This window comes from Saccostrea cucullata, unplaced genomic scaffold (genome assembly GCF_032062105.1).
Source record: "Saccostrea cucullata isolate Sc308-1 unplaced genomic scaffold, CSIRO_AGI_Scuc_v1 ctg512, whole genome shotgun sequence".
Classification (NCBI taxonomy): Eukaryota; Metazoa; Mollusca; class Bivalvia; order Ostreida; family Ostreidae; genus Saccostrea; species Saccostrea cuccullata.
The window spans coordinates 656,013-676,361 of NW_026935905.1; the positions used below are offsets into that span (position 1 = coordinate 656,013).

Sequence of the window (20,349 nt, forward strand, 5' to 3'; positions counted from 1 at the left end):
GATCTCCATTTATCTCATGAATACTTAAATAATTTATATATATGCATTGCTGGGGTTTTCTACTTTAATTTCGCATGGTCGTATAGAGTCATACATTTACATTTAATCCGAATGAAAAATGTGGGTAGGATCCAGGATCCAAGGATGTTTGATAGTGTCCATCCCTAGATGCATCATTCTCGAAAGTTTGGTTCAGGTAGGACATCAGCTGTCTGACCTCCACTCCATTAAGCTGAGTTAATCTTAAATTAACTGAAAGAAGCTGTACGTATACAGAATATGATTTAAAGTGAAACTGAAAAACAATTGAAGTGAAAAAGAACACAAACATTTTTTGTGAAAACAATTTTTTTATTTCTTTGGACATTTTTATACAGTGCGACATTCGTATGGGGAAAGAATTAGGATACTACTCTTTTACAATATATTATATCTGCTTAACACTTTAACATTGTAAGGGATACTAAAAATAACACATGACATGTATAAAACAGGTTGCAATGATTAAAACATACATGTTAAATATACGTATATCTGTAATTAAATTTATCGACGTAAAAAAAAATAAGAAAAGAATTACGGTTTTCAATGAAGAAAATGAAGGTGAAGGACCAGAGAGAACTTTGTATGTCAATTTAATGCTTCTGGTAAATGAAAACAAATACGAAAGAAAAAGAAATCATATTAATGAAAATGTTCTGGTAAAAAAAATATAAAAGAAAAGATTTGATAAAAGCATTTAATCAATAAATATTTCATAAATACAAGCATAATTGTAAAATTGCGTATTTCTTTAAAACAGGTACATGTAAATATTAGAGGGCATATTATCTATTATAATAAATTTATAAGATTTCTTAACATACCCGTACTTATTCTTGTAAAGCTTACGGCTATTTGAAGTTAAGTATATATACTTTTGTTAATAAATAATTAAATCTGCAATCTAATTAATAAAATGTAATTTACATATTTCTTATATGTCAACATACAACTGATAAGATCAAGTTACATTTTTTATGACTTGGGTAACAAAGGAAATGAAGATGGCACCATAAAGCGTATCATTAAAAGAAGAAAATGAAATCAAGCCTTTTATACTTCAAGATAAAATTTGATATGTTGAAAGCGTAATATTTATAACATACACTCACAATATACAGATACAGTTAATTAGCAATATCACAAACGATTTTATAGCGATATGGACATGGTGGGATTTTATATTCGCTTTGATACAGCTGGCAAATATAAACTTTGGTTCCTTGGTTATCTTTTACCATTCTTGGGATTTTTCGTCTTCTTGTTGATCTTACATACGTTTGTACCGACCCAGTTCTTTTTTGCAGTTTGGACAGGTGTGGACGACGTCTTTGAGAGAATCAATACATAGGGCAATGAAACAAAACGGCCATAACCTGAAATAAGAGGCAAAATGATCAAAAATTCAAAATACATGAACTCAACGGTTTCATCCTTTTGGTGATTATGGCATCCTATATGTAATTGGTATTTCTTTGTGATTTCTTTGTGATTTTAAGAGCCCACAAACTTGAATTTGAGGAAGTTTCCAAAATGCTCAATGTCATATAGGCCTACATCAACCATTGACGTTCCACAATGTCGGAGGAAGAAAGGGGGTGTTATTTACACTGTATAGCGTATGCATTCCGTCGTCTTTTTGTTGACCCTGTATCGTTTTGTAGACGTGTTCAGTGAATATCTTATTTATTTCCTTCCTCCTAGAAGATTTTGAATGTTTCTTTACAATGCTTAGTTACAACATGAAGAATGTACGGGACAAAAGTAAACATACACCTCTTCACTTTTATAGCTGTGTCGTTTTATCTCGACGTTTAAAACCCTTGATGCCCTAACCCTAACAGGAGCTGTACGAGTGTAAAGCACAAGTCATATGATACATCTATAAAAATATTCACAGACCTTATCACTGACAAAATATATATAACAAGACGAAATTTTAATCCGGACACGCAATTTGTCCAGACTTTTTACTACCATTTTTAATTGTGATGATAGAATTTGGTGGGAGTTCTAAGCAGTATACTACGAGGTCTCATGTTGAACTCACAAATATATACTTTTTTGAAGAGAATCCCATGAAAGAATGGTTGGATTTTTAGTCCTAACGACTATCCCACCTTTCTCCCATGGGAGAAAAATTATCAGACGCGATATTCTCTCCCGTTGGGATTTTACACTTGGCTTTTATGCTCAACAAGTTTATTAGTAATGTCTGAAATGACATTTTTTTAACTTTACCGTTTTGGATGCGTTCTGCATGGTGTAATTTTTTACGTTTTTTTTTTAAGATCTCATGAGCAATTGAGCATGTCATATATTACTTACGGTAATTTTCTCTCTTGACCAGGTAAATTTACCCCCCAAGAAGGAAGCGATATCTTTTGTTTAAATAGATAATCTATAGAATGTGTACATATTGTGTATGTGTAATAATACTGGTCATCTATCACATATATCAAATCCTTGCTCCACTTCTTAGAGCCATATCATGCATCATAATATATATCAAATATCAAATATGAATTGATCAACTTGTTTGCATCAACCATATGTATAAAATGACACTACCTTTATACAATAACATAATACATGTACTTACTGATGAACACAGCTGACAGAGAAATATGCAGTGTGTCTGCTATCCAGTCTTATACCAGATTGCACTACTGTCATATAACAATGTTCAAATCAATATCTATATGCCTATACAGAATAACAAGATCGTAATAAATAGCAGTCTATTACCAGAAGCAGGCGATCAGGACACACATGCACCAGGCAAAAGTTCCTATCTCTGTTGTGGTTCCTGTCACAATGTCCGCTTGACAGTTTGGACATTTTATCTGCAGCGGGTATCTGCCGAACTTCAGAACTCCGCCCGGGTAGCCCATGGGCTGGGCGATGACCACATCTGATATTATGAATAAAGAATTATTTTCATGTATTCTCTGACAGGGTTAGTGGTTTCAGGAGTGAAATATGTTAGATCTATGATTGATTGATTGTATGTTGTTTAACGTCCCTCTCGAGAATTTTTCACTCATATGGAGACGCCACCCTTTGCCGGTGGAGAGCTACAAATTTTGTCCTATACTCGGCACTGAGGGCCATTGAGCAGCGAGGGATCTTTTTCGTGCCAGCACCTACTGCGACACAGGACCTCGGTTTATATGGTCTCATCCGAAGGACCGGGTCCGTCGTCATAAAACTTTGAGAATTCTCAAAATAATTCTCAACTCAAGTCTTGAGAATTACTCACCTGAGATGTTTAGAATAAAACAGAGTTTAAAGACCCAATTTTTTTACCGTACGGTTACCTGAGGAGGGGGAGTGGTCCAAGTAACAGTGGTGTTATTTACCTGGAGACCCCCAATACCCAAGATGTCAAAAAAAACTGTGTATACGTAGCATTACACAGGAAGTCTGTCTGTGGTAATCAGGGTCAACATTCCGTGTTTCGTGTTTAAATTTGAGTGAAACTACTTGAAATAATTGAAATATTTCTATATAAAATTTAATTATAAATACTTTCAGCGATATCTTATGAGGAAAAAAATTATAAAAAAAATATATCGTTTTCATATTTTTACAAAATATTGTAAAATTAAAGAAAAGAACACAGAGTAAAACTACAAAGTAAACATATCTTTTTTAATTAAACTTGTGTAAATATTAAAATAAAAAAAAATATTCCATTCATAGGCCTATCCGTCGTGTGAACATACTCAATGTACCGCGATAGGAATATTGCTTACATTCTGACCAACAATAGTGTCGAAAATATTCACCATTTCCGGGTGTTCGTGTGTTTAAAATTTTTTATTGTTTGCAGGATTTCTTTTATACTTTTAAGAATTGATCTTTGGCTTTATATATATACTTTTTTATTTCGCATATAGGGTATTGACAGACGTTAGGAAATTCGAACTAAAAGTTAAAATCTCGAAACTCATGTTTCTGACATTTCAGAACTTTACAACGGAACAAGGTGTAGATTGTATTCATATATACATAGATAAGACATGGGATGAAAGAATTTTTTATCCATGCTTGTGTTAAATATATTTCGTATTTATCATATTTCAATTTGTTATAATTTTAATCGGCAAATAGCGTTTCTGTGCAAGGACCGTCTAAATTCTACGAAGATATCTTGGACGACATATCGCCTAATATACGATACACCCGCTGAGATTGAAAGAAAATATTTTTTGAAGTCAAGTTTTAATTATCTACTCTAAATTATTTTTGAAATAAAATTTAACCAAGATTCTTTTTTTAACCCCTGTGTATACAAGGCGGGTACATGAAAGTGTTTGACGCGTGACCAGGCAATCGTTTTCAAAACACACAAACTCAGACTATCAGGCAGCACGGGTACATGTAGCTGGCCTGTCAATCAAATCAGAAGCTATTGTTTTTTTAATGATTGACAGGCGGTAAATTATTGATCTTGAATCAGGTAGATTTTGGGGGCGTTAACATAAAATTGGGTGTTTAAGGAATTTTTTTTTCTCAACTTTTTATGACGGACGCTGAGTCTGAGAATTTTGGATATGAGAAAAATCTCAAACTTGAGAACATTCTCAGACTTCTTCACGTCCCACAGTGGGATTCGAACCCGCGACGTAAGGATTGACTCCTTACTTCGTCTTCGCTACTCTACAGCAGACGCTCTAACCACTGCGCCACGCGGGCTTATCATAATAAAGATTATCAATCTATTTTTCGGGGGTGGGGGGGGGGGGGTTCAGTCAGTTTATTTTTGAAATACAAATATGAAGATAAGTAAGTGATTCTTTATTCCGTTCATTAAACATATTATATTCCTGACATAGAAATCTTAACATAAAAAAATATGTTGGTGACTCACTGTGCTGTACTTGTGCTGTGTAGTTCTGGGGGTATCCCGGCTGGCTAGGATAGCTCTCGGGGTTCAGGTTGGGATAACCAGGATCTGTTGATTAATCAGACATTAAGAAAGTCACTAAAGCTCCATCGTCGTATCGTGATTACTCATTACATCACATTACTTTTTTAGCATATATCATATTTCACATCCATTTTATTTGAAAAACACAAATATACGTGTATTAAACTAACAATCTACATTATTTTATTACTTATAGATCTTCACACCTTACATAACAATTATGAACATTGAAAATGTACTATCGAAATAATTGTCCAATCCATCCTATAGCACTTGTAAATCATAAAATGGTGACAATGGATAAAGAAATAGGCCAAGCTGTGTCCTCATTCTTCACCCCGAGATTATACATGTATATGATCTACCATGATCTAACCTGACAAATGATTTCTGACTCTATCTCCACTTACTTTGTCCCTTCTCACTGTACGGTGGCGGTGGGTCCGACATGATGTGCTGTGGTGCTGGTATTTTGCTGCTAAATTTGCAACTTTCACTTCATCAAAATCACGTGATAATAACAATCGATTTTCTACGGCAGGTTGCACATGTCATAATAAATAATTATTTTAATATTTCTTTTATGCATGGAGTCATGACACATGTATGCTTTATGACTTTATTTAACAAAAGATCCTTAAATTACACAGGACAACAAGTAAATGGTTACTGTGATTTTTTTTTTATTTAGAATTCACAGTTATTATAATTTTCTTAGAAATACACATATGTATATAAAGAATATATAATCATAATGAAATCTTCTTTCACAAAAAAAATTATATATTTATGCTGTAGGATCTAAATTGACCGACAGGAAATAACCTAACAGAAAATAACTCATGCTTGTAGAAAGTGAGGGAGAAGCAGAAGGGGGGTATTACAACGCACTTTGAATTTTTTTTTTCAAAGTACATGAACGTAATTTTTTTTATAGTGCGTTAACTGCCACAAGGAGGTCTCAAATAATTTTGCCAGTTTATAAATACATATAAACACAAACATACATGTATATTTGTTGTCTTTTTCTATTCAAGACATTTTTGCTTATTAATACCCCTTGCAAACAATTGTATCCTTCAGGCCAAAAACTCACAAAAGCCTGTACGTGTACTCTATAATGTAACCTTTTATTTTACTTTCTGATCTAACAACAAGATGAAATTCACACACTGATTAATAAAGAAACCATAAAACACTGGTACTTATTGTTTTTGAAGTGTGGATTGAGAGGTGTAAGAAAGGAATTAAGGAAGGAAATAAATAAGTGTTAGAAGTAACAAATCAATTAAAAGCTTCTATATTACCCCATTCATACGACATGATTTGCATCAATCGCAACTTCTCGGTCCTTTCCGACTAGCGGAAAAACGACCACGAATGTATATGGTAGAAGCCATGACAACCCTCCCTTTTCACGATCTTTGAAATAAATGCATGGAGACCTTTTATCTGTGGAATATGTAATGTAATGATATTACCTAAAATATACTATTGAAGAGGCTTCTAACTCCGTCTATCCTTTATTTGAATAAACAGGAAATGTATACATTTTTAACATCCGGTGATGTTAATACATTAAGCATTTTCAGAGAGAAAAATCTGAGATGATGCGTTTTGCATACCTCAAATTTGACACGTGAGAAATTGTAGTTTTTGTCGTTAAACTGATATACTCATATGCAAATTTGATTTAAAAAATTTACACCTGGACAGTCCTGTTGCAAATTAACTTTTAAAAGTGTAGCAAATTATTAGTTCATGTGTGTAAATTGTATTAGAACACGCAGCAAATTTACTTATGTATGCATTTTATTTTGTTTATTTCATTAAATGTCCATAATAAGTGTTGTTTATGTGTATGCATTGGCGTGTAAAATATCACCGTAAACATGGTTAGATTGATTATTGAATATTGTAACGGAGAATTTTTTCACAGAAAACACATGGAGAGCTGCAAATTTTGTCCTTTAGAGTATATAGAGAGCCATTAGGGAAAATAATTACTGCGACAAGGGATATTACTTCACTAAAATTAAGGATCAACTTACTTGTAAGACGATCAGCTCAAACCATCTTCCAAGGTGACTAGAAACAAAACTATTAAACAAGGAGCCATTATCCCTTTCCCGCTCGGGCCCCATTGCCGTTTAGCTCTTGATGAATTTCTAATAATTATTTATTTTCCAGTAGAATGAAAAGGGTGAAGAAAATCTAACAGTGATATACTCAAAAATCTTTGAACAATACAAAATCTTAAAAGAAATTAACACGAACCCCTGACATTCATGATACAGGCGCCAAGGATGTTAATTACAAATGCTTATTTTCACTAGCTTATTGAAATTCCAGTAACAGAGAAAGGTAGAAGAAAGTCATCAAGAGCTAAACGGTAACTGGCTGATGGAATGAGAGCATTTCCAAGAAGAAAACTTGAATAGTAAGGACACTACTTGTTGATCCTACAGGGCACTTATTTGCGACCACAACTATATCTTTAGAGACATAAACATTGCCAGAAATATATCCCTCTTTTTATTCGAAAATTTATCTCGAAGGGGATAATGGCTCCTTGTTTAATAGTTTTGTTTCTAGTCACCTTGGAAGTCGCCCGCGTGGCGCAGTGGTTTGAGCGTCTGCTATAGAGTCGCGAAGTAAGGAGTTGATCCTTACGTAGCGGGTTCGAATCCCATTGTTGGACGTGGAGACCGGTCCTTCGGATGAGACCGTACATAAACCGAGGTCCCTTGTCGCAGTAGGTGCTGGCATGATTCCTCCCTGCTCAATGGCCCTAAGTGCCGAGTATAGGACAAAATTTGCAGCTCTCCAACGGCAAGTGATGAGAGAAAAATTCTCGAGAGGTACGTTAAACAATATTCAATCAATCAATCTAGCCACCATGTTTACGGACTGATATTTTACACGCCAATGCATACGCAACCGAAACAACACTTAAAATGGAAATTTATAAAAAAAAAAAAAAAACAAAAAACAAAAAAAAAACAAAATGCATACATAAGTAAATTTACTGCGTGTTCATACGACACAATTTACACGTGTGCATGAACTAATAATTTGCTACAAAGTATATGCAAAAGTTAATTTCCACCTAGTCCTGACCAGGTGTAGATTTACTCCACTGTGCAGAATTTGCATATGAGTATATCAGTTTATAGGACAAAAATTGCACATGTGAGTAAATTTACTCATGTGTAAAATATACTGAGGTATGCAAATCATGTCGTATGAATGGGGTATAAGTGTCTGTTTATATTGCTGAAATGCTGGTCGTCTTATTCGCTTGAGAGTTATATTCCTTTACACGGTGAACAAGTATGACACTGCTATAATTCATAAACATATAATATTCAAAATAAAATCATTTAGAGTTAAGAATTTTAATACATTAGTTCAAATTTCTAAATTTCAAAATACTCAAACGTGTGCATATTGAATTTAATATTTTAGCTCAAAAACCTAAACTTTCAAACCCCCACCCCACCCAAAAAAATATATATAAAATTTCGACCTTCTAGATTTTTCACCAAAACATTCAAAATTCAAGTTTCAAAAAACGATTTTGTTATTTTAAATTTTTGAGATTTTAATCTATCGTTTGTTCAGAACGTTTATACCTCAAAATCAATTTTCATAAATTAATAATTAAAGTTTTTAGTTCCATAGTAACGACAGCTATTTTGTTTTTACATTCAAACACCAGAATCTTGGAGAGAGACACTTATTCATCAATATTATGTTACATGCAGTTTGAAATACAATTGTAGAAAAATCCCTTAACTGGGGGAAATATAATTTTAAAAAATTCCTTTTCGTTTCCTTGGAAGCGGTTTACGATTATACAAATATTGCATGTAGTAGAGTGTAACATTGAAAATTTTCACCCCTCGAAAACCATTGTCAACCGAGGCGGTTTTCCGGGGAATGAGATTTCAGAGGTGACGTATACTCTATTAAAGATTGTTAAAATAAAATACTAGCATAGGAAACCGTGGGCTGTATGATCATGCACCTGTGTTAGGCTGTGTATAAATGCTCAATTATTTTATGTGTGCGCATTATGCACATTATAGAATAACTATTGTCGATTCAAGGGAGACTGGTTATATTTGTGGGTATTACTATCTTCTGACAGCAGTCAATTTAAAATTAATCTCAATCCATGAATGAACTAACATATATACATTCATTTACTTAAGAAAATTACAGAGAAGATTGTGAAGAGAAAAATTTAAACTGATGACAAGATTACAGTTATTTCGATCAATATCTGATGGTCCTGATTTGATTTTTCTTTCAGGTCTCAAGAAACTACATTATGTCTTTAAGATGGCAGCCAAAGGAAAGAACCGTGGTTTTCATTTCATCTAAACAATGCTTTTCATTTCTGATTTACCCCCTCTTAGAATTCTTCCCTTGCTAAACGCGTTCTACCCGCGTCAATATTGACTCATTCTACTCTCAAGTGCTAATAAATTCATGCATTTTAAATCCATAACAATGCACCGCAGTGAAAATATTGAATGCAAAACATAATGCTCACAACTCCTTAATCACAAATCTGCTGGAAAAAGATGTTAAGTAGACTATTTTGGTTATAATGTAAACAGAAAATGGTGTGTTGAAAACCTCAATTTGTAAGCAAGTGTTTAAAGAAAATGAAAAGTGATAGGTTTGAAGATAATGCATGTCTGAAAGTGTTAGGGCGTGACTTCTTAGCAACTGTACGTGAAAGTTTTATCATTTGTCAACGTTCGAATTACGGAGTTCCGTTGGGACCAATAGCACCTAAACGGCGAAGTTGCGAAGGTTACTTCCCAGTTTTGCTTTTGAATTTTACTTTTGTGAAGCTCTTTATCGCTACATGTAAGATGTCACAAGAAATACACCTGTGAAATATGAAAGCCCTAGTTCCAACTTCATCAAAAGTCACGACCAAGGTCAAAATTTTAAAAAGTGGGTCAAACTCTAGGTACAAGGTCAAAAAAATATTTATACCCACTGAAAGCTAGGACTTGACACAATGAATACACATGTGAAGTATAGAAGCTCTAGTACCAATTGTTCAAAAAATATGACCAATGTTAAAGTGTTATTTTTTTTTGTTGGTAAAAGTGGGTCAAACTCCAAGGTCAAGGTCAAGAGGTTAAATTTGGCGGTACCCAAAGAAAGGTCTTGTCACAAGAAATACACCTGTGAAATATAAACGCCCCAGCCACTCAAAGTTATGAGCAAGGTTAAAGTTTGTGCGGACAAACAGAGAGACAGACGGACGGACAGGGCAACCACTATATACCCCCGAATCTTCGATTACAGGGGCATAAAAAATATAATGGGGGGGGGGGGTAGTGTCCAACTTTTTTCAAGGCCAACTTCCTTTCACTTCCAATTTTTTTGCATACGATACTACATTTCCTTGTTATCACTATACTGTGGTAAAAAGCGGAGGGACCAACCAACTTTTCAATGGACATTTTCAATAGTACAGGTAATGTTGGGAAAAAAAGTGAGGAGGTAGCCCCCCCCCCCCCCCCCCCCCCGTTGCTACGTGCCTGACGGAAACCTTTATCAAATTTTTAAAGCATTTTCCAGGATTTTCCTCTCTCAGAACATTTACCTCTACCAATAAGGCGACCTTTGTGCTCTCATTGGTCAGTTGGTACTCACTAAAATCACATGTGACTCTTGCTTAAATACATACTGAATTTTTTTTCCTGATAATTCAGCATTGGTGCTTACTATGATATCAGCGCTTCTACATTCATCGTCAACCTAGTTTTTGATTTTCCCAACGTGATCTTTACCTTCTCCCGCCGTCATGGAAGCTCTGTCTGTTGATAGAGTGCTCACTCCGTGATCGAAAGGTCGTGAGTTCGAATCACGGCGGCGACTGACCTCAGTCGATAAAAAGCATTCGTTCCTTACCAAGTCCCCTGTACTTGAAGTGAAAGTTATGGGTCCTTCGGATGAGACCTTAAAACCGTGGCCACGTGGTACGATAAAGAACCCTAACTACTCAATGGCCCTGAGTGTAAAAGTCTAAATGAAGCCCTTCACCGGTGTAAGGTGACGTGTCTATATGAGTGAAAAATTCTCAAATGGGACGTAAACAACATACAATCAATGAATCATTTACCTTCTCACTATGCATCTAGTTTTCTAAAACCAAAATTAAATCGCTATTTTGGGTAGAGGAACGGACAGGCGAACAGATCAAATAAACCAATATTACTGTGACATTTTTCCTATTTATAAGAATATTTTGTACTCCTAATTAAATGGGAGTTGTAGTCAAAATGTAAGATATGCAGTATTCTCGATAAGTAGTAATTAAGAAAACTGCAATATCGATCGTTAGACATTATATAAATGGTGCCTGTTTTGGAGGGTAACAGTTGAAATTGACACCCCAAGGAAAGCCATTGTCAACCGACGCGTCAGCGGAGGTTGACAATGGTTTTCCGAGGGGTGTCAATTTCAACATTTACCCTCCAAAACAGGACCATTTATTTTATTATAAAAAATGTCTTCTTGATTTACTATCTCAGCAATACAAATCGTCGATCGCCTTTTCGTTCACGTTTCATAGGCGTCGGAACCGGGGGGGCTTATGCGATTCAGCCCCCCCGCTTTTTATTCCAAATATATACTTAGTATAGACATTGAACATATCTTCGTAGGTTTAGCCCCCCCCCCCCCCCCCACTTTCCACAGATACGTCTTAGTATAGGTTAAAAATGGGGAAAGTGGTGGTGTTTGGAAGAAAATTTTTGGTACTGGAGTTCGAACCTACCCCCCCCCACGAAATAAGATTTTCATGTTTGGGAACTAGACATTTCCTTTTTTTTTTTTTTTTGTTTGGCAGGTTTTTTTGAAGGTACAAAATTTTTTTTTTACACTTAGCCCCCCCGACTTTCAAATAGCTTCCGACGCCAATGCGTTTAGAAAGCTTTCAAACTCCCCGCTACTTCGAAAAAGATTTACTGACCTATTTATTGTTTATTTGATACTCTACGTAACGAGTCCTTTATCATCTAAAGTTTCGTTATTTCTGCACTCGCAAGCATGTTTCGTCTGTCGTTTGTTGTTTTCAAGTAAGCTACATCGGACGCAAGCTTTTATTGACATCAGGTTTATTCCGGTTCTTTCAAACGCGCAACTGACGTTTTGAGAATTCTACGGTGAACCGTACGCGCATAATTTCCACGCATGTGGCATTACCGTTGTGTTACCCGTTGTCACGCGTGTTGCTAAGGCTGAGGGTAATAGAACAGATTGTTAACTGCGTCTTAACCAATCAGATTTTAGTATTTAACATGAAAGTATAATAATATGATTGATCAGTTTTAATATATCGGGACTTATTTCTACCCAGTATACTAGCAAGAAAATAGATTGCAAAAATGTCTAAAACCACAAATTGCATGTCAACATAAAGAAGTTGCATTTAAACACAAAGCAGTCGATCGCTAGTCAGCATTAATAAGTTGCAACACTCATGCTGAATATGTGGGCAATGTTTAATAATTTATTTTTTAAAAAAATCGTCATTCCCATCTGATCACATTTTCTTGCTTGTCAACAAACTTAGTAACATGGTCACATACTTATGCTGCATGTCGATATATCTTAAATGCATATAAATTTTTACTGACAAAAGAAAATAACTGCATGGAGGTGGTACAAAACATGCCACTATAATTTATACAAGAGCAGGGGTTAAGTTGATCTGTCTGCATTAATTCGAATCGTCAAACACTGAGTCCATAAATCCATAATTTATTCCACTGTCTGATTCGGTCTGTGTTCGCGTGTCCTTGAAAAACTTTTATTGCTGTAGACAAACGAATTCAAATACATTTAAACATTAGAACTATAGTGCCCTTGATGGATTACTATTTACTTTCATTTTTTATTTGACTAAAATCGGAAACATGAACTACTTCAATATGTTTGCAGTCTAGGTGTCCAATATTTACGTGTTGTAAGTCGCATGATATATATATTTTTAAAAAAGAAAAGCATGTAGAATATAGCCATCCATTAGTCTTGAAAGAAGTCAATATGATTTTTTACTCTAACAGCGTAGATATACCTTTATTTCATAGGCGTCGGAACCGGAAGGGGTCTTGAAAATAGTCCCCCCCGCCACTTTATATTTTTTTTTTGCAAAGATAGACATAAATATAGGGTTGAATTTTTTTCTCTTTCACTTACCCCCCCCCCTCTATTTGTTTAAAATTTATGCTGCACACTTACACACTTATAGACAATTTAATTATATATAATCTTCAGAACTAGATTTTTGCTTTTGTTCAAAATGAAATAAAAATTACCCATAAGACCGCAATATTGTACGGGTATTCAAAAGCGTTTTTAATTTCATTATGCCGAGGATAGTGAGCACTTGTATAAATTATGTCTTTGTACATGTTACCTAACTAGAATGTAAAAAAATATTTTTAAAAATAAAACAAAATCACAAACATAACTGTAAAGAGACAAACCATGTTTAAATATACAAACAAAATAAAAACTCGGATGACTCGTACCTCGAACATACATGTAATTTTGAATGGAGCGTAGTTGAGTCAGCCGAGGATTGCCGATTGAAATCAAGCAGCATTCGACAGTGATCCGATGCAAATTACGTCACTTCCGTTTCGCACAAAGGACAAAACCCCTCGCACCCACCCACCCACATTTCTTCACACACAAGCGCTATTAACAATATCACTTCCTTCTTCATTCTGAGTGGATACTCTGTCGTTTTACAAAAGACTTCTGATATCATATTTTTAAAATTGTTTTTAAAATCCGCTACAACGCAGAGCAATTGACGACGAAATACATGTACTTCCTTTCCTATATTTATTACCAACCCTGCCACTGTCCCATAAAAATATATATAATCTATATAACTTCTTACTAGCATTCTGTAATTTTTAACATGTACAAAAGGACTATTTTACAACTCTTGCTTAAATTGAGGATGTAAATTTAAATCAAGCATTCTGGAAAATATTGACGGATTTCTAATCTAAAACTAACAAAAAATCTTCAATGGAATTTTATTGTCTTCAAAGAATGAAGTGCAATATTACAGCAATTATTTGGACTTTAAATGTCTATAGTATCCCTTTTTTTCTTGAATAAGTAATGAAATTTAAAAACCCATCAAAGTTACCATTATTTTCTACAGTCTAGATAACTTTGGGGAAAAATTGAAAATTAAAATTAGCTTCTTCAATGGGGCATGTCAGTCTTACAGATGTAATTCTTAATCTGGCGATGGCAGCTCAATAACAAAGCAAGTTTAAATCGAGAGCTAGGTAGTGAGCCATTGTCAACACAAAGAGATAAAGATCTTAATTTGACGGAACTATTTACAACATATTCAGGGAGAATTTGAATGGGATATCTAACAACAGGGTTCTAATAGCTTACAGAATAAATGTATATAAATTTGTATATAAAAATTTAAATCCCGGGTATGATTGAGAACGTGCTATGGACATTCTATATATCCCAGGATCACACCAATTATCCGACAAGTCCCGCCATATCGTAATATAAAACATCCCACTCATTGCAATACAGTGGTAATAGGATTTTAAAAATTTAAAAGGATAAAAAACAGCGAGGTGATAGCTAGAACGGATCAGTAAGGGGTAGAGACTGGGAGGGGAAATACGGGGTTTGTTGTTCTTGTGAAGATAGTTTGTTTTAAGTGTATCCAAAGACCATATGATGTAGACATTGGTGGTTCTGAAAGTTGCTTACAGCGGAATTATTTATGTAAGTATAATTATGCCTTTTCAAAAAATTTCAAAATTGTAAAAAATAAGTTATATCTTCCATATAGGAAATTAAAATACATGTTTATAATTTTTAGCTGTATGATCTAGGCATAAACTGTTTTATTCAAGATTTACATTATAATTTTAAATCTTAATCACTCTTTCATCTAGTTTTCGGAAATTAACTTAAATAAAAGCAACATAACAAGAATTAGCTTCTTGGAGAAGCTTATTTTGTGGATATGTTTTTAGTAGGGTGAAAAATGTACCTGGCAAGGGAGAACCCATATTGCAAAACGCGGATTACATGCAGAAAAAAGTTTTCTTATAAATATACTAGAAAATATATTACATATCCAAAAATCAATGACAAAAATGAATATAAATTTAGTTCATTGTTAATCTCTAGTTTTAATCAGAGGCCTATTAAATTTATTGACAGAGAAAACTATTCCTACTTTCAATCATGTTTCCAAATGCCATCATGGCTTTGAAGTAACTCAGAAAGCAAGAGAATTCCTTTTCACTAAATAACAACAGCTATCGAAATAGAAAAAAAAATCTATTTATTAAAATAAGCACCTGGGCATGTCAATTCAGATAACCCGTTTCAATGTAAGACAATGATATAGCGATTCCCTGACCCCCTATTGGAGAAACCAGGGGCCAACTTGGGAATGTTAAACCGTGGCTAAGCCATTGTCAACAATTCCACGGGTTCTGGCGCTTGTCTGTCCACCTTCTGACAATGGTCGTCTATCAGTGGCACCGTCCTCTCTTGACAAAATTACTGTTTTACTACGTAAACCCAATCAAGGCATCAATAATTTAATCTTGGGATGAAATTAATCTCCGTGAAGAACTCTTGCGACACATCAGGGAGAATTTACGGTGAATTCATGGTATTGAAAATCTACATTATTTCACACAATTCAATCTTATTTTTGCAAGATGATTGACGTCTTTGCTTGTAAGAGAGAGGTAATGAGACGGTTTATTCAAAAACATACTCTGGGCACTGGTATAAATTTAAATCAAATTATTGATTAGAACTCTGGTTACAGAATAATAATTGCGATTGTATAAAACAGTTTTCGTGATTTTTATTTCAGTTTATTGAATTTAAATTATATAAGTAACTTACTGTATTAGATACATGTACCTATTTCTTTTTCTATTGAAATTCCTAAGTGATGTCCACCCATCTACGTGTGATCAGAACAATCTATAGATGTACCCTGGTCCTGATACGAACCATGTTACCTTTTATAAATTGATTCCAACAGAAGCTGTTAGGCCCAAACTTTATTCGTTCAAACGTATGCATGAAATATGTCAATTTTAAGGTGTTCCGTCTTATATCAATTTATGTCTTCAGAATCTACTATGAATTAATTTTTCTTTGCGTCAATTATTTTCTCCAAGGTAAGATTATATAATTACCACAGTAATTGATCTCCTCTAAAATTTAAGTTGCCAACTGTGCTAAATAGTATCGGTTTTTAGAAATTCATGAAGTGTCTATGATATGTTATGTGTAAAGCGTACCGAAACGCGCGTTGGTTCTAAGAGAAACAAGTATGTTGAAAAACCCCATCTATGGAACGCCAAATTCACAAAATTAGATGAAAATAAATATTTTTTTTTTCAACACAAGGTCTTAAATTTGTTAAACAGTCACGAAATGTTTCGCCAAATTTACGAAATTAGATAAAAACATACATAGTTTTTTTTTAATACAAGGTCTTAAAGAACTTTATTCGGTAATAACTAGGGATGTCAAATCGGTCAATTTTTAATACTCGGTTACTCGGACGTTTCTCCGATCGAGTACCCGGGTACTCGGTAAAAGTGTAAATAAATAAGAACAAGTAAATTGATGAATGTAAAACATTGTAAACTCTCTTCCAAGACTTGTAGAAATAAAACCACATGCTCTGATAGGAGGTTTACCCGTAAATGCATAACAATGATGAGCACTTCGTGCCCGACGAAATTTAATACAACACTCAATTTATTTATCAGATGAACACAAGAAATAAAATCGTAAGTTGTTCATGGTTTTTTTGTTTTAAACAAAAATCTGCTCCGTAATTGTAATGTAACTCTTTGTTGCGTTTGACGTCCAGGTATCAGTCGTACAGTTTGACTTAAACTTGACCAAGTTCTAACAGAGCGGATTTACGATTTTCGTATACTTTTCGATCCTAGATTTTATAGTATTACGGGACGGTATTTTGTAGTTTGGTGCAACGATTGACATTATTTTTTTTAAAGCCTTTGCTTTCAACGATTTGTAAATGTATTGGCATGTAATCAAACGCAACCATATCAACAATCGCGCGTGTAATATCATCTGTCTCTTTCCCCGAGAATGTACGGTTTCTCGGAGAATTGACAAAATTATCTAATTTATTTAATTATAACAGACCTTAAACGATGTTCAGTGAAAACAAATAATTAAAGCAAATCAAAAATAAGGGTAGAAGACAGCCGAAGGTGAGAAAAGCCAGGTAACAGGTGCTTGGTCACGATAATTACTGTATAAACACTGCCACGGGCGATAACGGTCATTTAGAGGGGTATGAAACCCTAATTACTGTAGGTAAAAGTGCAATGATAATTTTAAGTTTTAAAACAGATTGTTTAATGCATTAATAAAAAAGCTTTGAAATATTCAAAAATATACATCCGAGTAACCGAGTACCGATTTTAGTATTCGATACTCGGACGTACGATCGAGTACCCGGTTAACCGGGTACTCGTTGACATCCCTAGTAATAACCAATATTTGCCCCCCATATCAAACTTTGATGGAGATATATTTAATTAAGTTCTTAAACAGGGGAGTATATGCTGACGTCAAAGCACTGAATATTTTCATAAGTAATGACGCCATATGTACGTAATGACGTCACAAACATGACGTAAATTTCAGTTTTTTATGAATTTTACAGAAAAATGGACATATTTCGTCGATATTTTGAGTAAAAGTCACCGAGCGCATGTGTGTTCAGGATCAATATTTTGATATAATGTGTAGAATGATAATATCAATGAAATATGTCAATATTGTTCCTGAACAAACTTGCGCTCTATAAATTTTAAAGCTAAAATTGTTGAAATTTTGTCCATTTTGTCCTCTTTCTGAAAAAGGATATAAAATCGGACTAGTTTGTGACGTCATAAAAACAAAAATTGTGAATACACTGCTTTGACACTATAATATTTTCTGTTAATTTATATTTCTCATACAATTTACTGAATTCAGCACATTTCAGGAAGTTTTCAAAATTTGACTTTTATGGGGGCAAATATACCGCATATAGTTCTTTGTTAAACAGTCATGAAATGTTTAATACGGAAAATATTACAAATCTTGAAACTAAATTGTATATTTATCAAATAAACTTTGTTTTTCATTAATTATAACAATAAATTTTGGTTAAAAAATTATAATTAGTCATTTTAAAATGAGTATATTTTCGTAAACATATTAAGCAGATGTAACCTATGATTAAAATCGTACAGTCGTAAATTTTAGAATAGTTTTGAGAGATAAATTATGTTTTAAATTTATCATGATTTATCGTCATAAAATATAATTCACATTCGTAAACTATGATTAAAAAAGTTGTTAAATTTACATACAACTTATGATTCTAAACACGTTAACTGTTAATAAAACCTTTCAATTCAAAATCTTGTAAACCCAAACACAGGAACTTGTGGAGGCCACGCCTTGTGTTAATTCTTTAAATCTGATATTCATCTATGACACAATTTCAAATAATTAGAACTGAAAACTCAAAAAAACTATTCTAAAACAAAATTAGCTTAGGTCAGCAGAGCAAAATCATAAGAGGTGGGATCAGGTACCATAGAGGAGTGAGCATCCCCGCCGACTTGTCACACCCGCAGTGTGACCCTTGTCAGAAATTTGTTTTACAGTTTTAACTGTGTTACGCTCGATCATTTCGGTGAATCTGGCACGGTTAACCTATCTGTTTCCATGTATTTTTCAATCAAATAAAAATATTTTCCTGACCCAATCCCCTCAAACATTGATCAGGATTAATATCCAAGAAAAGAATGAAAGTATGTTTAAAATTGTATTTGAAGTTTATCCTTCACGTGACACCTATAGCTTTGTACAGTGGAATGCTAGTGGTGCGATGCAATCTAAAGATGGGGCGATTCACACAAAGAAACCAACGCAGAGAGATCATAAATCAGCCAGAATTCTCTCTGTCACTTTTTAGTGTTTGTCATGTATTGTACTTGAAAGATAACGAAGCGCAAAGTATCACATAAAAGACTTCAAGTGATCTCTGTTGTAACTTGCCGGAAGAGGGTACTGTTAGGCCGAAGTCTGTATATGTTGATAAGATAACCATAGACGGTTTGTGGGTTTTTAATGCATATATGCATGCGAGTGCAATTTCATTTTTTGATTAACGAGAAGGAGGTTAGAAAACAAGTACCATGAGGGCATCGGTGGCACATTTAACAAACAATCTGAAAGATTTGCACCTCAATGATTTATAGGCCTGCCAAATTAAAGAAGAGCAGCCTCTTATCTCGATTGTAAAGCCAGGTAAATATTTAGAGGTATGTTGGGTGAATGATCGCTCAATTTATGCACATTAGCTATGCTATTTTCAATATATTTTTTCAGGTTAACGAAGATGGAGTCAGTGAGGCAAAAGTCACCACGCCTTCAGCAGGCTGGATCTTCTACAGATGACAGAAAAGAAACAAAGTCAAAGGGGTTTAATCTGAACTATATGCACAACCCCCCAACAATTATGCCGAATTTGGGGAAGAAAAGGAAAAGCGCGCTCCCCAAAACAAATGTATCACGTGTATTGTTGTATGACAACGTTACACAGCAACAGATGCTTGATGTCAAACTCTCGCACATCAAAGTGGAACAACATCGTTCGTGTCGTCTGCTAGACCTGCACAAGAAATCGTTCCTAACACGTCAGAAGAGACGTCAACAAAGACTTCAAGAAGCTGGAATAACACTTCCGGAAATCGAACCGAAACCCAAATCTTCTTCATCTCCCACGAGAATACCAAGCAGGACGTCCGTCAAGTCTCCGGAGAGACAACCAACGGAAATAACCGAGGAACTAGAGACACTGAAGCTACCTTCCCTAGAAGACAATGACAATAATAACAAACGCCATGTGATATTCAAATTAAAGGATGCTAATGGACATACTCAAGTATTTCATACATATGATGAAGAGAATGGAATATTTTCTGAAATTGTTCCTCTGCATTCATTTTATGCAAAGACTACCGATGACCCGCGGTTTCAAGGTCTAGAGGGCGCTTTGGTGAAATCTGCAGCGCCATCTGAAGGATTTAACGAACTTAGCCCCAGTTTCCGCCGCGAAAGCACAAAGTATCCGGAACATTTGATAGCGTTCATACACATGAATCAACCTTAGTTGCTTCTCTGACTAGGGCCTGTTATATTGTTTTGCATAATCCTGTTGAGAAGTTCAAGAGATTAGATAAATGTGGGAAAGTTTAATCACA

General features: G+C 34.5%; 2 protein-coding genes across 3 annotated transcripts; one reads left to right on the top strand and one right to left on the bottom strand.

Moving 5' to 3' along the window:
- Positions 1-330: 330 nt before the first annotated feature.
- LOC134244167 (LITAF domain-containing protein-like) lies at positions 331-5,519 on the bottom strand. The gene is made up of 4 exons (XM_062726432.1): positions 5,389-5,519; positions 4,919-5,002; positions 2,791-2,956; positions 331-1,418 (listed from the first exon to the last, which is right to left on the bottom strand). Exons 1-4 carry the CDS (start codon positions 5,426-5,428, stop codon positions 1,313-1,315), a joined length of 396 nt encoding a protein of 131 aa, XP_062582416.1. The 5' UTR covers positions 5,429-5,519; the 3' UTR covers positions 331-1,312.
- Positions 5,520-14,657: 9,138 nt separating this feature from the next.
- On the top strand, positions 14,658-20,342 carry LOC134244197 (uncharacterized). Of its 2 annotated transcripts, none has more exons than XM_062726466.1 (2): positions 14,658-14,794; positions 19,475-20,342. In XM_062726466.1, coding segments are annotated over exons 1-2 (786 nt in total). In that variant the 5' UTR covers positions 14,658-14,792; the 3' UTR covers positions 20,259-20,342. The 2 variants fall into 2 exon arrangements, with proteins under 2 accessions (XP_062582450.1, XP_062582451.1); XM_062726467.1 differs by lacking the exon at positions 14,658-14,794 and adding an exon at positions 19,225-19,393.
- The last annotated feature ends 7 nt before the right edge of the window (positions 20,343-20,349 follow it).

Coding starts and splice junctions, on each gene's coding strand:
- LOC134244167 (XM_062726432.1), bottom strand. CDS start 5,428: ATGTCGGACCCACCGCCACCGTACAGTGAGAAGGGACAAA. Junction 2,957..4,918: donor CACAGCACAAGTACAGCACA/GTGAGTCACCAA, acceptor TCATAATATCAG/ATGTGGTCATCGCCCAGCCC. Junction 1,419..2,790: donor GTCCTGATCGCCTGCTTCTG/GTAATAGACTGC, acceptor CTCTTATTTCAG/GTTATGGCCGTTTTGTTTCA.